The sequence below is a fragment of the Pinus tabuliformis genome, chromosome 7, assembly GCF_031772625.1.
Source record: "Pinus tabuliformis cultivar Carrire ecotype Pingquan chromosome 7, CPIR1, whole genome shotgun sequence".
Taxonomy (NCBI): domain Eukaryota; kingdom Viridiplantae; phylum Streptophyta; class Pinopsida; order Pinales; family Pinaceae; genus Pinus; species Pinus tabuliformis.
The window spans coordinates 1,266,926,661-1,266,950,969 of NC_142293.1; the positions used below are offsets into that span (position 1 = coordinate 1,266,926,661).

The following is a 24,309-nucleotide window of genomic DNA, read 5'->3' on the forward strand; positions in this document are numbered from 1 at the left end:
ACTCCCACATTTGAAGGTTCATGATTTTATTTTCCATTTTTTGCTTTTAGATCAATAGTCGACATGGACCACATGACAGTCGTAGGCCTATTAACCTTAGCATTTCATTATTCTCTATCCCAATTTTTAATTAGTATAACTATGTTATCAAATTTGGACTTATTATCTAGTCCAAAGCCACATTCCTATGATAATCGTTTGGTTTCAAGTGACACACTTGTAGGCATAAGTAAGACTCATCCTATGTCTTTTAAATTTACCCTAGCTTACATAAAATTTAACCTAGCTTATAGAAGAAACAAAATAAAATCTCAAATTAGATATCCTTTGTTGGCCCTACAAAGTTAGATATATATATATATATATATATATATATATATATATATATATATATATATATATATATATATATATATATATATATATATATTCTTTTGTATAGCATTTTAAATAATTTTATAAAAAACACTCAAACAAAGTCTTTTGGGTGGCTATAAAGTTTTATGTAATTTTGTTGCATCTTAAGGATGCAAATTTTGTTCATATAATATCTCTAGCTTCCATAAAAATAAATAGATGTTCCAAAAATATATATTATATAAAAGAAATGGTAGAATATTTCTAGTTATATATAATTATTTAATAAATTGGGCTAAACCATTAAGAAATAAAGGAGAAGATCATTATGCAAATTAAATGTGATATTAAAAATAATATTATTTTGCCTATGGTTCTTAGCTAAAGTGGTTGCGATTGTGGCTTGTCATCCCATCCACCTAGGTTGAACTCTGAGGCATGCTTTAGCCTATATTGATTAGGCTCAAGTAAGATTCATAGTGAAGTTGGAATTTAGTCAATTCATAAAATATAATGGAATAAAAGAGTGTGACTTTTGCTACACTAAAAGGATGGAAGATGAAAAAATGTTTCTGTCAAATTGTTTGTCTTATATATTATATAACATGGCCATAGAAATCCAATATTAAATAATTAAGTGTAATTTCATTCCTTTTTAAAATCAAATAAACCATATAATTCTTAATGGATATTAATCATCATCAACATATTTCTTAGTGCTTAGATATATTAAATGTCTACTTCCATGTTATTTATTTTTCAACATCATATCAAAATAGCATCATTTAAATATAAATTTTAAAAAGTATATTAATATTAATTTTATTTTAAACTAAATAAATAGTTAAATAAACATAATTTTTTATTTTTTTACCAAGCTTAACATATTAACAATCATCCCACAAGGGAGGAGGCCACAAAACCTTAGGGTAGGGGGATTAGGGTGTGGAATGACTTGGAATGATAATAGGTTGAGTAGGATTCTAGTCGGAACGGTTAAGTAAGATATTAGCACTGAATGACAACAATTAATTACGAAAATATTAAAAAAAAAGAGATTTAATAAAATTGGATTAGAATAGAATGTAGTTATTTAATGTGGTCATAGTTAAAAAAAAAAAAAAAAAAATTAATATTTAATAAAAACTCTATAAATTATTGGTGGATAATTTTATATTTAGAAATTTAATTAATTTACATTTATAAATAGTAACCGATAATAATAATCTCATTATTAATTTAACAATTAAATTATAATAAATTTTCTTTCTTTGGACGTCTGATCATCCACTCGATCAACACGGCGAGAAAATATACGAAATATCCAATCTACCAGCTGCCAAGCAAGTATTATACCTTAGTTACTGTATGATGTTATGAGTGGAAGCGATTAACAATGTGTTTATGATCACGTATAGCATATAGATCTGGGATATAAGCATGGTATAATATCTCCTTTTTAATTTAAACCCCGACCTTAAAAAGTGCACCTTTATTAAAGTGCACAACTAAGATATATAATTAGTGTCTTAAATCTAATGCATTTAAATAAATTATATAAAATTCGTGACACATTTAGATAACGCATTGTTTAAATTCTACATGGTGAATTAAAAATGGTATATGGTATTTACTAGCAATTGTCCCAAAAGGTACAAAGAGAGGCCGATAGGATTATTAAATTAGAGTTGTTGAGTTTCTCTATAGTAAATATTAGTGGATGTAAGGTAAGTTCATAACAAACAAACATTCTTTCAGGATGTAAATTTGATAAGAATATTCGAAGTAGATGACTAAAAGCTGATTCAGAAGGTATGACATGGACTCTGTAGAGTGGATCCCCTAATCTTGTAGAGTGAATGCCATCATATTACAGAATGAAATAGAAGTCTAAAGTTTTTATCAGAGACATTACAAAAAAAGCTATCACAGTGGAGAGCTGCCTCACAAGGCAGGACATGGATTCTGCTTATTCACCACAGAAACTCTTGTTGTTGAAGATGAGAATAGCAGAAATTCTTCACTAAACATGGTAGTAGTGTACTGATCATCTTGGCGGTTGGAGACAGAACTGGTGTTGAAGCTCTCTTTCCTTACAAACCAAGCAGGGGCTTTCTTGTGATAATTCTGAGTACAAAATTTGAGACGCCTGTACAAAATTTCCCACAGAAGAGAAACAGAAGATGAAAACCAACATGAAATGATGATTGAAGCACTACAAAGCTAAAGCGTAGTTTTCGAAATATGTTCTGTATTAACTACATGTGGGCATCAGAATGTCCTTGTATAGTGACTTAAGGGACACAACCACCTTTAAAGGAAAAGAAATGCAGCAATAACCCTTTACTAACCGTGAAAGAAGACCAATATCTACTTGTTCGTAAGAAACGAGTACATTATCTGTAGAGAATTGCTTACCATAACCTGAAGTTTGAATACCATGACACCATTTATGTGCAAGTAAAAAACATGTAAATAGTAGAGTTATGAAGCTCAAAGTTCTGGAAAGCTGGGATGAGTTCAAGAATGTAATCACGAACGGATAATAGCCACTCCATCTGTTCGCCACATTGATTTCTTCTCCTGCACCAGAGGTTCCAAAAAGAGTAGCTGCCACAAGAGATCCGCATGTTAGGAGTTAGTATCTTGAAATTAAGTGAAAATTTATGTCTTAAGATTAAGTAAAAAATTTTGCTTAAGACTTGCATAAAATCCTGTGTGATTCCAGAACAGAATTAAAAATGTTATACCTGAAAGGTGTGTAAAAGCATTAGATATTGCTAGGGCTGTACATACTCCTTTACCACCACCTGACATGTCTTCAACCAGCAACAACTTTGAAAATCTTTGTGTCATCATTTTAACTTCTGCAAACATAAGCTGGAAAACCTTATCATGTTAAAGAGACCATACCAATAGTAACTCTGGTTTAATCATGTTACTCAGCTTTCATAATGTGATGAATAAACGTGAATGAAGGGCGATACATGCTTAAATGCTCATAGTGTAACTCTGCTCTCCTACTATTTGTTACAAATATTAGCTCTACTTTAAATGATGTGAAAAAAAGTGTATCAACGACGTTATTTTAATGATGGTCACCCTATCTCTTACAGATAGTACCTCTGGTTAAATGATGTTACTCTGTTTTCATATGAAAAAGATGTTACAGGACAAATGAATAATTTAAAATGCAATATCAAAACTATCTTATCTTGTTAAAGAGTTTGTGGACGCAGCAAAACTATCTGATCTTGAACCAAATTGCTAAAAGCGTATGAAATTAAATGTGATAGCAAGGAATCTATGTGTAACTTTTGTATGTAGTGACTGGTGTTTACCATGTGGGTAAATCTGGAAGGCAGGCTGTATGATTGGCTAAAGTGTATTATACTGCATAGATTTTGATGCAAGGAATGATTCCTCTTGCTGTCTACGCTTAAGATATGGATTCTTGTGCATGTGTGCAATGCGGGAGAATGGGAATGCTGGATTGATGTGTATGTCCGATAGTGACCGCACTCTTGAAATTGCAGTGAATGTTAGCCCTTGGCGTTCTTTGGTCCCGATGCTCACTGTTGCTTTGTCTAATGTCATTCCTTGTGACTTGTGTATTGTTAAAGCCCATGCCATTTGAAGTGGTGTCTGACGGCGTGCACCCTTTGTGATGGGAGGAATGGGTACATATGTTGGGTGTGAAATGTCCCACGGTGTTCCTCTGTATTGTTGAAAGTCAACAACCACAAAGGATGGTAATGCTGGGGGCTTTGAGTCAGTTGAATAAAATATTGAGACGACCTTCCCAAGCGCGCCATTGACAAGGCCTGCATGTACCCGTAAGTTGCTGGTGGGCATAACTTTTTGTTCATTGCATAAGAGCACCTTGGCAGGGAGGTGCTCATCTTCTGTTGTAGTAGGATTTTTCTGTGTTTGTTGTTCCGCAGAGCAAAGTGCTACTGGGATGTTCAATTGTTTGAGCTTTTTCTTATTATGCAAGACAACTGCGTTGTTTGTTGCGAATAGGTGCATGGACTCGCTGAATGTGCATTTCTCCTCTGGTGTAAGAGAGGAACTTGTTCTTGACATTAGATGTTGCCAATCTTCAAGTGTAGATATTCCATTCCTAAGATTTGCAAGTATTTGTCGAAAAGCAACCTGGGACAAGCTAGCTCCTTGTTGACGGAAAACGGTCGAAAGTGTTATGAATATGTCGAAGCTGCGCCAAAGTGCAGTGCCACGCGATGTCCCAGCATATAAAGGAATGTCTTTTACAGGTGGGAGTTGGCCTAAATCTCCGACAAGGATAATTGAGCGATTACCAAATGGTGTATTCCGATGAAGAGGGAATGCCTCTCTTAGACGATCGTCAATGCGAGAAAGCATTTTTGGACCAATGAAGCTCATTTCGTCAATGAGGATGTATTCTACATGGCGGAGCTGCTCTTGCAGGTGTAGGAGCGGCTGGCCTTCGAGAGGATGCATTGTCTGGATAGGGATATGAAGGGCAGCATGAATTGTGAGGGCATTTATGTTGAAAGCTGCAACGCCGGTTGGTGCAAGTAACAATAAAGGGTTTTTGTTGGCTGGCGAGTTTTCCACAAATGCTTGGTGAAGGCATTTAATCAAATGGGATTTTCCTGTGCCAGCTGTTCCTTGTACGATGATCTTTAGTGGGGATTTTGGCGAAGGGGCTTTGAAGTGTGAAAAAATAGCGGTGAAAGCTATGCTTTGGGTAGGGGATAATGTATGCTCATGGAGAAGGTTGGAAAATGATTGATGCTGGTTTTGAATGGGTGAGCGGTTGAATTCAATGAAATTGATGGCGGTTTCTTGCAATGGGGGAGGGACAGTATTTTGTGACCAATTGTGGTTGACATCGAAGTCGTGGTAGCCAATCATGTCGAGGTCATCAATTGCAATATTGTAACCTAGGTGTAGTTGAGAGAGGATTTGCCATTCATCCATCTGAATGGAATCAGGGGGGGTGTGTGGGGTAGGTTGATCTTCAGTAGGTGGGCTTTGTGGGTTTTCAGGTTCATGATGGACATGCCATGGTGTATATGCACTCTTTTTTTGTTCCCAATGTGCAATAATTTCTGCATCAGTTGAACCGATATCATCAGGAAGTGTTCGGAAGGGGAAATACAAGAGTAATTCACTCCAACAGAATGTGGCATAAGAAGGATTAGTAGATGAAGGAATGACATTGTAATGGGGCAAGACATGTACAATCATTGGGGGAAATAGGTGTTTCCAGTGGTTGCTTCTTCGTTGGGAAGAATATGACCACGAGCGAGCAGCTTCAAGGAGGGGCAGTGCTTCTAGTGAGGCAGGCCTGTTCATATACGCAACGATAAAGTTTGGTGCCGAACCAGGATTTTCGGTATCTTGCGAAACACGTTTGAAAACAGTTCTGTTGACATTCAAAGAACGGAATGTACGGCTGGAAAGAGAGAGAGGTAGCTTTTGTAACATATGGCATATTTCCTGTGCCCCAATGTCTCTATCTGCAATGGTTTCTGTAAGGAGTTTCCGGATGACACCACTAGTAGGTGCTTCTGGAAGGGCACTTTGTGATAGTCGCGATAGCATTTGACGGTAGCTCTCAGATCGTGTCTCTGCTTTTGTTGCATATTTTGAAATATATTTCAATACAGCATGGCGAGAAAGGACTGGTTGGCAATCAACATTTGCTCTCCAAATAGAGAGTAGATCGGCGTTGTGAATATTCAATCTCTCATCATTGCGAGCAGGGACGTAGGTTTTATGACCCTTATCATCAATGAAAAGTGAAGAAGTGGACTTCAATTCCCACGGTACTCCATATCGGCAGCTAAGCACATTGTCTTTCTTACGAAGACAGGAAGATTCATGACACTTTGTATGGCGTTGGACGCAGTTGACAAGCTCTGTGTAGTCTTCAAATTGATTGGATGCGAATATTGCTGCTGTGTCAAGGAAACACGGGTTATGAATTGTTGACTGGTGAAGCGGAATAGTTCGGTGTTCTGCCGGACGTGGATTCCAAGCAGTTACGTAGTGGTCGAAATATTTCTGTGCATTAGCAACTTCCAATGCATTGTCCCAATCAAGTGTGTCCATGTCTGGTGCATTTTGTAGCCAAAGGAAGCCATGAATGTGTGCGGATCCTCTATGTTGCCATTCGTATCTGAATATAACATGGAGGGTACATTCAGTTAATACATGTATATGCAAGGTATAAAATTAACGTAGAGGGATATGGATATTAAATAATACCTACACCAGTAGTCGGTTGCATGGAGGCCTTTTTGAAGGATTTCTTCAAGGAATATTGTAAATCTGCAATGCATATATTGGGCTATTAGATGTGGGTTTTTAATTATGTTTTGGATTTTCCATTGGAAGGGGTTGACTGGAGTGGAATGAACACTTGTGGGCATGATCGCGTGCAAGTCATGCCATTTAGTATCAGCTGCACTGAGAGTGAAGAAGAATGTTGGGCTTCCTATTTGTGTGATCATGTCAGTCAGCTCAGTTCGACGTTTGTTCCAGAAAGACCGTGTTCCTCGTAGAGCTGACCCAAACCTCATTATTTGCTCTGGCAATCTTGAATCCGGAGACTCATGAAGACACTGTCGTAGTTCTGATACCGTTGTTGGCAAGTTGTTCTCAATGTACTTCTTCACGAAGACACTGGCTGTTGCTTGGCTACGGTGGTGCATTAGAATGTTATAAAGATAGTAGCGGAATCTTGGGTGTTGGCCAAAGCGGTTATCATGGTAGCGAAGCAAGTGCAAAGCATATTCATGCATTTCAACTTTTGTAAGTCTTGGTTGCATGATCATTGCAATGCCTGTAGGGAAGAGTGTGGGGAATGCCATGGCAAGGAGGTCGATGGTGTTGTATTCATTTATAGCGGTTGGAGATATTGGAGGCCAATCGATAGAGCTTGTTGAATTTGAATGGGTCGAGTGCAAATAGTTAGAAATGTGTTCACGCTCGGTACATGAATTTGGGAGGACTGGAACGAAAGAAGAGGGTTGGATTTCTAATGGAGGTAGCATGACATCATCAGGATTATAAGTGGAATCAGTACTGGTTTGATGGGGTTCAAAAGAGGAGGTGGTTACACTGTGGAGAAGAGAAGAAATGTCTGTAGGGAGATCTGGAAGTGTAGAAATTGTAGATGAATCCAATTGAACATCATGGTAGTAAGGGTCATATTTTATTTTGTATTCAAGGGCTGCAAGGACACGTGATTTGCAAACGTAGAATTCGTAAGCCTTTTCAGATGGATTTTGCCTTTTCACAATGAGGATGTCTAAGTCAGAGAGCATCCGGGGTAAGTATTTGGCAATACTGGTAATATCTTGAGGGAAGCTAATTGTATGGCCACTATATTTATATTGACCACCACGGGAATGAGTGACTTGTAGAATGGGGTTGACACGTGCAATGAGCATTTCTTCAACTTGCGTTAATTGGTGAAGGACATAGGGTTGTTCTCCAGGGTCCATGTTGTTCAGTTCAGAAAAACGATTGGTAGATTTAGATGATGCACAGCGAAAACAAGAGAGTCTATTGTGGAAGAGCTTTGTTTTCATGCCTGGGTATGCTTCCTTGCATGTTGTGCAAACATGCAAGGTAGAAAGTCCATCAATCCTTTCTCGAAAGCGACGATGCTCTTCGTTAAGGGGAGGGTTATAATCGATATGATGAATGTGTGCTGGGTTGGTTTGTATAGGTGGGAGAGCAGTTGAGGTGGGAAGGGATGTAGAGGAAGTAGTAGGGTTTCTGTGCTGTTCATAAAGTAGTCGGCGTCGTGCATTTATTCGATCCTTTTGTTGTGCATATAGAATACGCCGCCGCTTGTTTTTGTCCGCAAGTTGATTGTTTGGTGGCATATCTAAACAAGTACAAGTAATAGTTGTTAGTTTTCGTAAACAAGTAGTGCATGTTTGGTATCTCATTTTATTGGGTGCACATCCATTGTGAATTTGGAACATTATATTTTGAACATAGTTTTAAATGTTTCTTAGTTCGACATCGGTGAAGATAGGTAGAGTAGGTAGAAGTGAAAACATGCAATTAGGAATGCTATGAAATCATATGTTATTTAAGTATCTATCATTGAGAGGGGAGAAACAAGAATCAAAATATTTTGTTCCCTTTACTTAAAAAAACTTTTGTTTCACATGTTTGAGCGATAAAATGAATAGCTTAGCAAGCAAGGGATCAGTGTGTAGCATGTAGAGAACGAACGAGACACATAGTGACTTTGTACAAATGTTGATATTTATATTACGTAAAAAGTAAATGGCAAACATACATATGTTGGAATGACTAGAAGAGAGTATTTGCAATGAAAACTATAGCTTTCATCATAATAACATGGGTGTGTAATTTACAAAGTTGAGACAATTAGTTGTGTGGAAATGGTTCTATATGTACAGACAGGCATGGTAGATGAAGCCCTAAGAAAAAGTTCACAGGCGGCGAACAATAGGTCGTTTTGGAGCGGACAGTGCTTCAATGTCAGTGAGCGCTTGCTTGCATGCAGAGGCATATTGAATTTCCTCTGAATTGACCAGTATTGGTTGCAAGCGTTGAACACCGTTGAAGTAATCGGTTTTAATGGAAAGTGTTAGCTGGAAGCGATGTCCTGAAATGCGGCCACAAATTTCTTGTAGATCAGTTGGTTCGATAGAAAGTAGGAACAAGTCTTTAGCCGTGATGCCCATGAGCTCGTTCCCTGCATCATTGAAAACTGTGACGTTCTGTAGATTCCCGGTGTGGTCATGTAGTTCAATTTTGAGTTTGTAACGGTAGTCGCATTCTGGGAAGTCACCGTTACATTTTGTACAATGCCAAAGATTATTGGAATGCTCCACAACCTTCTTCATGCATTGTTTGCCATTGAAATCTAGTGGACATGCTAGAAAGTAGAAGTCATCCATATGAAGAGCAGTAATTGTTGCTCGAACTGAAACCCAGACCGCTTTATCAGAGGGCTGCATCCAAGCAATTTCATGAAGTGTCTTTCGTGGTAGGGCATGTTTTGAAGAAGCACCATAGTTTCTACTCAAAGATGGAGAAGAAGAGCTACAGCCGGTTTCACGGAACCATGCATGTAGTTGTTGAGTTTCTGGAACCTGTGGATTTAATGTGAGAGTGCTTGTTGGTATTGTCCCTATCGTGGTGCCATTAAATTCAGACACGCGCCCTCCTTTGATTGCAAGAATTGGTGGGTTGTCAAAAGAGTAGAAATCAGAAAGATGTTGTCCGATATAGTCACAGTGGTCTCCCCATAATGTTACATCAATGCTAAAACCGGACATGTCCTTCAGTATGAGTGTTCTCCTTAATGTCTCACTTCCATCTTTTCGTCGAATTGTTGATGCAGGTGATGTGGAAGTAACAACACCAATGACATCTACATTTGTATTTGGAGTTGCATTTCTTACTTCAGCAATATTCTTGAAGTGAAAGCTTTGGTAGGGAAACGTTGGATCATCTGTAGGACATGGATTGATAATGGAAGCAGCAGATAAGTAAATCTCCCATTTGTTCTTGAGGTGGTTGTAGTTTGGATTTGCTTCTCTCACTGTGCCATTTGATACAATGTATAATTGCCCAACCTGAATTAGATTGTAAAGAGATTCGGCCAGTTCAGCAAATGCAGAAAGGTGGATCTCTTCCTTATCACGGTTGATAAGGTCAAATCCGAAAACTTTTCCTGAGCCTCGCACATTGTTGTATGCCTTCAATGACGTCTTTGCAGATGCTCTGCCTTGGATAGACCAATACTTTCGATAAGGGTTGAGTGCTGTGAATGGAATTGTTGTCGTTGTTGCCGTAGGTGGTGGAGTAACTAAAGAGGGCAAGGGATCTTCAGCTGACGAAGAGCTAGATTGGGCTGAACCCGCCTGTGCATGTTGCAGCGTTGATGTGTCCTTCATCAACACTGCTGAGCGCTTCACAACTTCAAGCTCGACGATTCGGATGGACCTTATGTAAACAAGTAAGAAATGAATTAATAAAGATTGCATTTTCCTTTTTTTGTTGCAAAAAACGGCTAGGAGGCTAAAGTAAAAGAGGGTGGTTTCAAATGGTGGGTCTTACGAGGAGTTTTGGAGCACCGTGCAAGCTGCTTTTTTGAGCAGAATTATTGATCCAATTTGGATGTCTCCAGAGACAACTTGTGGGCCATATGCGGATGGTAACAAAGTCTTATGTTGATGTGCTCCATCAGATAGAGTAATGTGAAAGTGCGAGGATGTTGTTTTCAATGAGGTAACGGAACCTACATCGATTATCTGAAGTAGTGGTTGAATCTCGGTGCAACCATTCAGCAATAGAGAAATGGCATTCGGTGTCAAGGTTGTCTCCATAATAGAACAAGAGGTTTCTTTTTCCTGTGATAGGAGTACCTGCAATTCATCAATTTCACCACAATACAAAGTTATAGTCGAAGAAGATATGACATGAATGCGGAATCTAATCTAAGAAGCTTAAAGCACTCAACCACTCAAATTAACCCATCTAACTAAATCACTCAATTATGAGAACACAATTTCAAAATTGCCAAAAAAAAAAATTAATAAATCAGATTTTAAAAAACTGCAAAAACTTGCCAATATAGAAACTTGGAAATTGAAATAGATTTAAGTTGCACAAGACCAAAAAAAAATTAATAAATCAGATTTAAAAAAACTGTAGGAACTTGCCAATATAGAAACCTGGAAATTGAAATAGATTTAAACATAATCTACCATTTAGCTTAACCAGTTGCGGCCAAAGTTGCTGGTAACTCAGCTAGCTCAAACATTCTATAAGGTGGTTTTGTTAGCTCTGCTACAGTTCGAGGAGCTGAGGTGGACTTGGTTCTAAAGCTGCTGCTAATTCAGCTAGCTCAAACCCCTCTGTATTTGGCACACGAGCTGCCTTTCACAGATGTGGGAAAATATCTTTTGGGTTTCACCAGAGATATTATTTGGAATTTTTGGAAAAGAAAAGGCATAAATCTATCCTGTGAAAGCCAAGTAAATGAAAATTCAGAATTACACCGCACCCAAATAAATGGAAATTCAGAACTGTACTACACCCATATAAATGAAAATTCAAAATTAGATTGAGATTAAAGGTATCAATGCATGATCAGTCGGTAAAGGTACAAAGTTCAAATCACTCTTCTTGTTAAAGTGGGTATTGTCGTGTATTATGAAGTGGGGTTCATATCTCCTAGTGACTTAAGAAAAAGCATACTTATCAAAAAAACAAAAAAGATGAAAGTGAGTACCTGTTGTTGGGGCGACTGTGGCTGGTCAGCTCTGCGAATGAGCTTGTGCTGGTTGACAAAGTATCGGTAAAGCTGTTGACGCGGCATTGTGATGATTTCTCTAGAGAGATTGTGCTTGTTGTTCTGAAGCCAATCTTCAATCTCATTGTGCATGACATTCCTCCGCCTGGGCAATGTCATCAACCATGCACGAGCTGCTTCCCACCCATCCTTGTTGATGTTACTATTGATCATTTTGCCTTCTTCTTGAGAAGCAGAAACAACCACAGCTCCATCGTTATTATTATCACCACCACCATCTCCTGGTTCTGCAAGAGGGCATGGAATTTCAATGGCAGACGAGTCCGGGGCCTGTACATCCTTGTTCTCTTCCCTTGACATCATCATATGTTCTAGTGGGACTACAATTCCAATCCCAACAAGTGGTGAGAATCTCTGTGACAATCTCGATCACCTAGATATCAAAAGGCCTGTGAGTGTTGTTTTCTTAAACACTAGATTTCAAGGCTGCCCATACCCAAATTCCCAGATTAATTTCAAAGCAATTAGAAGGTTAGTCTCGAACGCCCACATGGATTTCAGATGAAAGCGAAACAAAGAAGGTAATAAAAATAAGCACCCGAATCAATATTCAGATGATGCCTTTGCGAGTTATCCACATGATAAGCCCATGTGCAGTTTGAGGACCATGGGAGAAGTGAAGGTCCGACCTTCTATGTGCGAAGTGAACCGTAGGGGCAGGGTTCGTAATCACAGTGAAAGTAGTGGCGTATATAAATGGTAATTAAAGCAGCCGACACTCACAGGTAACTCTTAGGTGAATTTGACAGATTTTAACACTTTATCCACCCCACGAAGTACAGTTTTAACGACCGCATAATTTTTCCAGTTAACATATTCACACTTATTGATTAAACAGTCCTTTTTAAAGTCTATGTAATGTTTCGGAATAGAACCATGAAAGCAACAGCATAGGTGGAGAGAAAAATAGAAATAACCAAATTGCAAAAATAAAAGAACTTTCCATCTGATGCTTTGAGGAATCAGATTAAATCAATACATTCTATAGTTTCTTCTGGGTTTATTTGAGAATAGGTAAAGAAGCATCCGAGACAATAAACCTTATGTAATCACCAAATTGGTCCAAAAACCATGGACAGGAAGAATAGAAAGAAACACAGGCACGGCATTTGCGCTCGAGAGCACTCACCTGCAAGGTAAACAGAAGAATTCTGAGAAACTGAGAACCTGGGCGAACAATTTCTGAACCTGGGAACAACTCTGTCCCTGCCAGTGAAAAACACAGAAGAGAACACTAAGAAAACACTCGAATAACAGAATTGTGAGAAGAAGGCCATGGCCCTTCTGCAAACCAACATGTCAATGTACATCTCTTGGTAGATAAAGGTTGAAACTTCTAATAGATGAGACAGATGTATAAACATTTTTTGGTTTTAGTCTACAACGGAACATCCTGATTTACAGCGCTCTGAAAGTTAGGAGTCATAAAACATAAACATGTCACCGTAAATGAAGGTTTGAATTTTTTTGAAATAAAACAAAAGTTTTGGGGAAAAAATAAACACTTATGAATCAAGTAATATAAACTTACCATAACTGTTCAATTAAGCATTTAGAAATTAAGTAATATAAAATCAACTTCATTTATGTTAACTAACATTACAAATTCCATAAAAATGGACCCAATCACAATCTTCTTAATATATCTTATCGATGAAGCTCTTAGAAGATACAAATAAATCAAAAAAATATTTAGACATATATTTAAGTATTATTTAATTTTTACACTTCCACAGCTCCTGTGTAGCAGCGCAGTAAATCAACATGTAAAAGGTTGTGTTTACCCAGAAACAAAGAAATTGAGCATAAAATAAATATATGTAGAGGGCATATCTTATGTTCATTCAAGTTTGGGAACAATTGGCAACTGCATTTATTAGGGTACCACCGGGAGATGTTATCACTGAAAACTGCCCTTGAGGATCTTGCTTTCAACAGGGTCAAATGAAAGGCTTAAACAGAGTGCACTGTCTTGTAATCACACTTCCTCTCTCTTGCGTGTTGATATTTGTCATCAAAGAGGAGATTCGCCAAAATTATGGAGGCTGAACTTCAGATAATCAGGAAAAAGTGCCTCGCATCTGGAATCTCCTTTCTGTTCGGTTCAGATCTCCAAGGTATACACAGAACAACAATATTTCATGCCCTAAAGATGGCATATTATCAATTGATTAGGATAAACTTTCAACATAAAACTGGTTCAATCAGATCCAATGCCTTATAGGGGGAAATGCGGTCGAAGAAACAAGAAAAACAATCAAGTGAATATGTCATATATGATTTGTTGAGAAGCATGCTCAGACAGGAACTTATTGCACAGATTTCAGTGTGAATGTGCAGTGAGTGGTTTGAGACATGCCGAAAGTGACCACTTCGAAAATGGGTAAATAATTCTATTTTATAATTCACTAAAAAAAAGTGAAATATATTATGTTTTACAGTTGACATAGCCTAAGGAGTCTAATGAAGTGTAATTAATACATTAATGAGTTAGATTTAAACTGGGTCATACATCTCAGATGAGATCAGGGTTTTGACAGTTTAGGGGTTTTTTAGTAAATCATAAATAAAACAAGATAGAAGAGGTAACTTACAGTGGAACAGATCTAGCGAGCAGGAGAGGAACCAGAAGTCAGTGAGAAGGCCATACAGCAGAACCATATATCATATTATCAAGCCTTAAAGCAGCCATACAGGTCCATACAGCACATATGTGCTGCAGGCCATACAGAGAAGGATTTTGGTGATTTGTCTAACTGTACAGCTGCTGGTTTAACAGCCTGTGGAGCTTAACTCTCAGTTTCAATTGTTTGGCTTGAGATTATAACGATAACAGTCATCTACGGCTAAAGATTTTAAGCTCTTCAACATATCGAGCATAAAAAATCTGAAACAAAAGGTCTAAGGCTTCATCAATGATCAATGCTTCGAAGTTATACACGACTCTAGGTAGAAGAATTATAATGACACAACACTAAAGAACTCCAGCAAATATGTCACAAATGCAGTCAAAATCTTCTGTTCTATTTTTCAGATAAGCACTCGTTTTACAGGTTTATCCTTCAAAACAAGTACTCAACAAATACACAATATAGTTCATTTCAGAATAAAACTCACTACTCATTTCATAAAGTTCAAACTTTTCAGTCAGATATGCCAGTAAAGCTCTAGCAGAAATCAGAAACAATAGACAACTCAATGAGTGTGTTCTAGCAACATGATTTGATCCAAAACATTTGAAGAATGACATCTAAAGGTTCTTTGCTGTAATCAGAAGGGTAAAAGAATGTTTCACTTCATGCCTAGTATTTCATATAGTCAAGGAACTGGGCTCTAATGTTTGTATAAATGAATTCTACGTCTATTTAGTGGAGAAGGTCTGTGAAACTGAAATATCAATTTCATTAGTTTCTTTGTACTACCTCTTTCACCTGAGAACTCTGTTACTAATTTTCTAGTTTAATAAAGTTTGCAACTCTTGAAGCATGAAATTACTGGCGTAAAATAAGAGGGGACTAAAGAAATGATTTATTTAATCTCCAAAAGATTTAAAAAAAAAAAACAGTATATATTTAGTGTAAAAGTCATAACCATCTGATAAGGAACACTATGAAGAATCCTAAAAACATGGGCGTGGCTCATTCCTTTGGACAGGTAGATGGTGCCCAATTCAGGGTATGGATGCTAATGCTGCATGTAAAGCAATAGTGCAATAGGGTATGGATCATTCCTTTAGACAGATAAGTGGTGCCCAAAAAGGGATGTGAGTGCCAGCATTGCACATGTCAGGAATAGTGCCACCGAGAGTATAATTCCCCAAGATGTGCATAAATTTTGTAAGTAACGATTTCTAAATCCATGACTTTCATTTTCACATTGATGCATAAAAGAAGCAAAGCATGCCTTAGACAAGGAATATGTACTATAAACGGCATATTGACATAAAACCAAATAGGAAAAATCTAAATTGATGAGCTTACTAATTTCAAGCATACAGATCAATTATCCACTGCCTAAAGTTATGTAAGCATAATAGTTTCAGGCATGGAGGCCAACTACCTACAGGCTAAAATTCAAGCTAAATCTAAGTGTATTCTCTCTGACTTCTCAAACAATTTCCTAGGACATGAAAACTGAGAAAGTTACATATTTTATTCGTGAACAATCTGTAGGTGTAATACTTGCCCACAACACTCATTCATTTGGCAAGCTCCACTAAGACAACCATGTTATGAGGCAAATACGGTTAATCAAACAGCATAAATTATTTAGAAGTATTGGAACCCTACAGATTGTTGATGCAGTTTACAAGACTTGATGTCCTAGCCTTCCGGAATATTTCAATTTAACACCACTCTCATTTGTGAGGCTGGGAAACAAACAAAGCCACAATGATTTCCAGAATGTAACTCAATATGCTAGCTAGCACAGTACCACTCATACAATGCATTGAATCTTCCGACAAGAGTGCTCTGTAGTCAAATTATCAGAACTGAATCTATTTGTGTGAATTCTAGCATATAGCTGCATAAGTGCTAATAACTACCAATGACATCACATGCAAGATATGCTAAGACCTGACACAATTTTCCCTCTGACGTTACAGAAATTGGGCACAGGAGTACAAAAGTTATTCAAATCCCTTAATATAGAAGACAATTAAACAGCAATATCCCTAGATTTCAAAAAACGAGCTTATATTTTACTAACTTTAAATGTTATCTGCTCTAAAAAAATAGGACAGAAACTGCAGAAAGCAGAATCTGCTTGAAAAATACTCTATGGTCTTCCGGCCAAACAGGTGGCATCCAATGTCAGACCTTCATTACATTCTCCATGGAGAAGCTTGTTACCTTAAAACCCTAACAAACATATATACCAATTACAGTCACCAATGCATTACCTGCTCTATGGAGAAGGTTGTCCCTACACTCGAGCAGGCTAAGGTTATGGAAAGGCTAATCATGTGCCATCATAAAACATAATACAATGGATTCATCATGGGAAAGGGAAATTTGAACCACTGAAAGGAATATATGTGCCGGAAAAGGGACCAGTGGTCTAATAATTCCGTGTTGAAAGATTATGTGTTTGATTCTTGGGGCTTTGAGGTCAAACAGTGGAAAAAAATGATAGAACCCATGTTCTCACTTTCCTGTTTTTTAAATGAATCTTGGTGTATATATCCATGGTAGTACCCAGTGCAATGATGCCCTTCCATACACCACCTCCTCATTTCTTCACTGTTCATGAAGCCACATGAACAACCCACATGGCAATTCTAGTACATTCTGTCCATTCCATTGCTTCTTCATTTGGATTTAGATTTGCAGAACCTGCTCAAGGATTTGCTTGATGCATGCATGCATGACTTCTGTTTATAAGAGGAGATTATTGTAGACTGTACATTACATCTACAGAGTCTCCTGAGAGGATAAATAAATATCCTATTTTGCTCTGTTATCATGAATTCCAATATGAGTTTGAGTTTGAGCTGTGTTGCAGGCTGCCTGGATGTAGAGGCTCCTGTGAGATTCAGCTTCCTGAGCTTATACCAATGGCCAGACTCAGAGGCAGAGTTTGTTCGCGTTTTGGGTATGAAGGAGGACAACCGTATGATTAAGAAGCCCATGAGAGCATATAAGGAGAGCATCTACACTTGCAGACAAATGTATATCAGGAGTTACACTTTCTCTAAGAAGGAGACTGTGGCAGAGAAAACAAAGAAGTGTTATGAGAGAGCTAAGAGAAAGATGAAGATTTGGAGGCCCAAGAGAGTAATGTGTCTCTTGAGGAAACTGAGAGCTAGGTCTCTGGAAGCTTTCAATGCTTTTATGAGTGCTGTCTTCCATTGGCTTCTGGCTTGCACCACCAGTGTGGATGTTAAACAGCAGCAGTGAAGTACATTGGTGCAGGCCTAACTATTTTGTTTAACTGTAAGCTATTAGTGTTCAGTATGTATTAGTTGGTTTCATGGGTTTGGTGGTTTAATAGAATTTGTTTTAAAACCCTGCAAGGGTGGGGCCTTGATGGGTTTGCTATTTGCTGTTATCTGCTCTAAAAAAATAGGACAGAAACTGTAGAAAGCAGAATCTGCTTCAAAAATACTCTATGGTCTTCCGGCCAAACAGGGGGAGCAATCTAGTCCAAACTGTGGAGGTGAGCAAAATATTGATGTATTTTTGGTCATTCTGTAATATAAAACGCAGTTTTCGCAAATGATCAAAACAATCTTCATCAGTTTCTTGAAAAAACTGTTTCTCTGAAATTATCGTACAATCCTTATTGTTTTTGGTTAGAAACTGTTCTCACCGTAACTATTTCTACAAGCAAGAAAGGCCACCCTGATAACATAATGCATACAGATCGAAACTCTCCTAGAAAATTTCTCACAGCACCTCTGAAGGTCTATGCAACAGCACAAACAGCAATAATTTAGTAAATTCTGTTCAAATTAACGCCTGACATGAATCTGTTTAGATGAAAAAAGCTGTGAGTGTGAAGAACTGAAAAATAATCATTATACTGTCCAAATCCATCTACCATCCAGAGGCATGCTTGGATGTGATAATAGAAACTTATTACAAGTCTAACTAAGCCAGTATTCACTAATTGATCAAAAAATTGTAATTAGTGAATGAAGACCTCCCAAAGCCCAAAGCCACAGTGAGGATGCATTTCCTCACCTGAAAAAGAATGGAGATTCTGGGCCCTCAACTTGACCAGGTCAAAATCAGAGTTTAGTACAAAATATATAATATTATATTGTTAAATAACCAAAAAAAAACGAAAAACAAAACAATCAAAACAAAGTCCAAACATAAATTATGACGCTATAAACTCAAACCAGGGCTGAGAGGCTCGAACTTGAGAGAGGCAAATATACATGTTCATACAATAAAGTAGGTTGAGGGCCTTGAAACTCCAGAAAAACCCATAACAGTTATGCAGAGCTCCCACAGCCAATAATTAAAACATTAACCGGGAACAGAGACACTTAGAATTCCAACCTGGAAAAGAAGTAAAAGCAAGACGAAGTGTATCCTTGAACAATTGTCGTGCAAGTCAGAAAGCAAGGTGGGAAGAATATCAGTTTTAATACATACCTTGGATACCGGATATCGATGCAGTGAGACGTATTTGCTGTGGCAGGCTTCAGGTCGAGGACGAGCACAAAGATGCAGACAAAATATCAACCAAAGAAACGCAGAAGGGTTTTCGAATATGCAGAGTGAGAAAAATGTGCAGAAAGTTACCAGCAATAAGCCCAGAACGCAGATAAGCAGATAAGACAGCAAAAACTGGAGACATAGTGCAGCAGTGAGTGGAACAGCAGAAAGACATTATTGCAGAGGGCGTGGAGAAGACATGAAGAGCAAAATATGGATGGATTTTCGTTGAACAGGGTGTTTTCTGTTCCGGCAGGCGCGGGCGCATCAGATTCCGAGAGCAAGATTAATGAAAATGGCCGTGATGAGATCCGGAAGCTCGCGGAACAGCAGCAGGGAACAGCTTGAGTGCCGATATGGAAGCCGATATGCAGGACGGAGTTCGCGAGGGAGGTTAGGTATTCGTTTCCTGCACAAACACGAAAACGGAGTACAAAACAAAAACGGAGTATAAACGAAAACGGAGTTTGCCAGGTGTCGTTGGCCAGATGTCAGCGCCAGAAAGAAAAGGACGACGAAAGGTCCCTTTCAAAGAAAGGCCTATCGGCCTAAATAGGTAAAATTTTTTGCGTGGAATTTTATGTAAATGTTTTGCGTGGAATTTTAAGTAAAGTTAATTAAATCAATTAACTAATATTAAAAATAAATAATCACTTAATATAAAAGGGAAAAATTCAGACTATTTAAAAGTGAAAAAGTTATAGACTATTTAGAATTGCTTCAATGTAATATTCTATTTTGAAAGATTATAAAATTATATATATATATATATATATATATATATATTTCTTAGTTTAGATAATGAATTCATCCAAATTATAATGTAGTATTATTGAAACTTTTTAATATAGAGAATAATTTTGTACTTTATGCTTTAAATATTTTAAAGCATTATATCTATTAGAATATATCAACTAAGATTGACATATTCTAATAAACATAGTGCAATAAAATATTGAAATCATAAAGTACAAAATTACTCTCTATATTAAAAAGTTTCAATAGTGCTACATTATAATTTGGATGAGTTAATTATCTATGCTAAAAGTGATTCTAGCAATTTTATAATTTCATAATTTTCAAAATGGAATATTACATTGAAACAATTTTAAATTGTCTCGAACTTTTTTTGCTTTTAAATAAAAGAATATTTCAATTATCGTCTCAAACACTTCAACTTAATTTTTCTCTCTTTATACATAAAGCATTTGAATATTATTATAAAAAAAGTTGATACAATTAACACACAACATTTAACAAGTGTAATATGCAGCTTTGTTGCTTAGTACCTACCTATTATGCATAATTGATAGAAAAACTTATTGTAACTATGATAATAATAATAATACTACTATGCAAAAAAATGTCTATATTTATAGTGATTTTTAACCTACTTTTTAAAAGTATCAAACATAACGTACTAACTGGGATTTTTAAATGACACTGACTTCCATGGTTGATCATGGTTTATGATATACTTGAGACACAAATTTAAGATATTTGAATATTATTATAAAAAAAGTTGATACAATTAACACACAACATTTAACAAGTGTAATATGCAGCTTTGTTGCTTAGTACCTACCTATTATGCATAATTGATAGAAAAACTTATTGTAACTATGATAATAATAATAATACTACTATGCAAAAAAATGTCTATATTTATAGTGATTTTTTAACCTACTTTTTAAAAGTATCTAACATAACGTACTAACTGGGATTTTTAAATGACACTGACTTCCATGGTTGATCATGGTTTATGATATACTTGAGACACAAATTTAAGATATCTTTTTTGGTGATCACAAAGACACATAGTCTAAATCCTATGTTATAGGACAACTAACATACTATAGTAATTAGGAGTTATAATGTCACTAACTTCCATGAGGAAGCATGTTTTATGATATGTTTGAGATACAAATCGAAGTTAGTGTAAGAAAATAGTAATATAATTAAAAAGAAGTAGGTTAAAAAATCACTATAAATATAGACATTATTTTGCATAGTAGTAGTATTATTTTTGTCCTAGTTACAATAAGCTTTTCTATCAATTACACATGATAGGAAAGTACTAAGAAACAACGCTGCATATTACACTTGTTAAATGTTGTGTGTTAATTGTATCAACTTTTTTCACAATAATATTCAAATTCTTTACATAGAAAGAGAGAAAAATTAAGTTGAAGTATTTGGGACGTGTTGACGATGTTGGACCCACCAACATTTAGGGGATCTTCCTAGTATGAAGTCCCAAATAGACCTCACACTGTTTGGTGTAGAAGTCTCTTCTGGTATGATGGCTCGATTGCCATTATCTTAAAGATATCCCTTAGCTCCTTCTTGTCGGCACGTGAGAGTGGTCTACTTCGTCTTTAAATGCCGAGGTTCGTGTGCTTGTTGAGTTCTTAGTGTTACTTGTGTCAAGGTTCTTTCGCCACAGAGGGAGGGGGTCGATGTGAGTCTCCAGTTGGAAGGGAAGAGTCCCAACTCTGTCACAGACACACAACACAACAGGAGATGCGCAGCTTCCAGAGGAGTAGTCCACATTGATGCAACAATCACAACATATAAGAGGAGATAACATGTACAACACTCAACAAAGTAGTTTGTGTGAGTGCGATGGTCGTTATAACAATTTTATGGGAAAGGTTTTGTCTAATGTTTGGTGAGGCATCCCACGCGGGCAAGACAATGTTAACAACTTATACAACACATTTTCATAAACATATGTATTAAAATTACTGAAATAATTCAATCGTTTTAACATAGGTTAAAGCAACATGCATTACAAGTGTTCTAAGATCAGTTTTACAAACAATTACAATACATGTGTGAAAACGTGCTGGCATGTTATCAGGCTTCTAAATTAAGCGAAAGTTCTAAGACACATTGATACACCATACATCACTAACCCCATGAGAGGGGCGTTGAAGCCACTACTCACTCCTCAAAGAAAAGATTACAGACTCTTAGGGCTATGGGGGAGGATCCAAGGTGAAAAATTCCATTGCATGTACAAATGAGGGGGTATTTATAAACAAGGGTATAACTAGCCCTTGTGACTATTTGACTTCCCCCATGACTGTTTGACTTATTTGACTCTTCCGCTTTACATGACTCTTCATATGATATGTGATTCTCTTGGACTTCCATGTTACATTACATTGATTTAGAACAATATGGCCCACAGTAGTGAAGTGGTCAAGATTACTTATGACACGACTCGACACGACAGTGCTAGTATGTTCATGTTTTTGGTGGTGTCCATGTTGAGCTGCAATGCTGCTAAGTGATGAATGTGCTCTTGGTGTATCATAGATTTACCTCTGTATGGCAAGGTGTGCAGAGTCTTTGACGGTCTTGGTGTTTGCTTGATGTTGCATGTGCAAGTCGCTCCTTCACTTGTACTTTCACATGCTTCATGTGTTTGTTTGTTTGCGAAAATATCTCCTTGCATGCATTTTCAGTTCACAAAAAAATATCCTCGCATGCATCGTCCATTCACAAGAAAATATCCTTGCATGCATCGTTCATTCAGCTGTTCGCGAACAAACCTCCTTGCATGTGCTCTCCTTGTTCATCCTGTCCATCTTTGCATCATGTCTTGTCCATGTACCTGTATCTGCAATCACTCCTGACGAGACAACATCAAATCCATAAACCTCCTAGTCTACCATGATGCATTATCATTTTCTTACATATATGAGGGACTAAAATAAAAGAAAAGGCCAAGAAATTGTGCAAGGCAGATTTCAAGCTGGGATGCGGTCTCTAGGTACTACCGTTGAAAATTACGCAGAAGTCGTTGGGAGATTGAGATGGACAATTCCGATCAGCAGTGACTGTCCGCAGGATCTGGCTCAGTTGGTGGGCAAATATAAGCAATTTTTTTGTGGGAAGCAATGTAGGAAGTAGAGGGGCTTGGCAAAAAATTCTGTGCAATTCCTCTGGGGCGGTGGCAGCGGGTTGCAGGACGCTTGCCGGGAAAAAACCGCATTTTTCTTAGGGAGCTAGCAGCGGGCTACAAGGGTGCTGCTAGTGACAAATGCACAATTGCTAGGAGGCTGGCCTGTTGGACATCCCATCATAGTTTTTGAGCTGAGCGGGATGCTCGGCATATTGGTGACTGCTCATGAAAACTGTGCAATTTTTTGGGTGAGAAGCGTGCCAACTGTCTGGTTGTCCGGCTGGAAAAACTGTGTAATTTTTTGAGGGAGACATGGAGGACACAAAGTGTATATCTGGCATGTCAACGCAATTTCTTCAGTTAGTAAAGCAGGCAAGGTCTGCAGCTTTTGCGCAATTTTTTGGGCGAGTGAGTCCCGAGGTCACTGCCCGATCAAACTCTTTGGTTAACCAGCTGGAGGGTTGGTTGATTCACTTGCGAGAAAAATAGATTGAGATGGCTTACTAAGAATTTTTTGTGCTATTCTGGGTCACAGTCGGTTCGGTCAATTCCAGGATTGCACAGTGTAGGCTGCCTGCGAGACAACCTCAATATATGCACAATTCTAGGGAGAAATACATGTTCACTGAGGGCTAAAATTGTGCAATGCATCTCAATGAGGGTCCAGTTGTCGGAGGGTGATCCATATGCATTAATCTTTGTACAAATGTGCCACCATGTCCCACACTTCTTCAATCAAGTGGGACAATAGGAATATGCGCCCCCTCCCGAATGAGTGCAAATGCACCACAACCAAATCAAAATCACATTTCTATGCTCTGTAGGCAGGTAATTTCCAAGTCAAAAGAAAGAATGTTGTGCATGGAATGCACCATGAAGGAGGCCTTGTTAACACACTCTGCCACAGGAATTTCAAGATTGAGAAATGTGTGATAGATCCACCACCTTCGCAGTTCTTTATTCTACTTAACCATATGATATCTCATTAAAGATATGGTCATGTAGACCATCAATATGCATTAAAATTTATGAGTACGTGTTGCCCCATCTTAGTTCTTCAAACAAGTAGAAGAGTAACAATTTGTACTACCCATATCTATCTCGAAAGTCAAGCTTTCTAAAACATCATTATATTTATTTAATTTAGTTATATATATAATAATAATAATAATAATAAAATATTATTAAAGAATTTTTGGGACCTACGAGATTAGCTTATACTCTAAGAAGAAGTCACTAAGTGATATTTAAACTATCCATCATAAGAAATGAAACCCTCAATTTTTTTTATACGTAAGCTATAAAATGATTTCATATAATCTCTTTAAATATAATAATGCTTTCATACCATCTCTTTAAATATAAGCATATAGTTCATCACTACTTTAAGGTGTCTTTACCTAAGTATTAAAAAGTCAAATCTTTCCACCATTATAGATTTAATGTTATCACATTTTTAACCATAGGCACTGTTAGGGCGATGCCATTATCTACACTAATTGTTGATT

The 24,309-nt window shown here is 37.3% G+C and overlaps 1 protein-coding gene across 2 annotated transcripts; it reads right to left on the minus strand.

Annotated features, from left to right (window-relative positions):
* Positions 1-1,999: 1,999 nt before the first annotated feature.
* Positions 2,000-19,435, minus strand: LOC149252033 (uncharacterized). Of its 2 annotated transcripts, XM_089459647.1 has the most exons (6): positions 18,826-19,435; positions 12,849-12,925; positions 11,639-12,092; positions 3,108-3,237; positions 2,776-2,967; positions 2,000-2,506 (listed from the first exon to the last, which is right to left on the minus strand). In XM_089459647.1, exons 3-6 carry the CDS (start codon positions 12,023-12,025, stop codon positions 2,451-2,453), a joined length of 765 nt encoding a protein of 254 aa, XP_089315773.1. In that variant the 5' UTR covers positions 12,026-12,092; positions 12,849-12,925; positions 18,826-19,435; the 3' UTR covers positions 2,000-2,450. The 2 variants fall into 2 exon arrangements, with proteins under 2 accessions (XP_089315773.1, XP_089315772.1); XM_089459646.1 differs by lacking the exons at positions 2,000-2,506; positions 12,849-12,925; positions 18,826-19,435 and having other exon boundaries at positions 2,514-2,967; positions 11,639-12,276.
* Between the last annotated feature and the right edge of the window lie 4,874 nt (positions 19,436-24,309).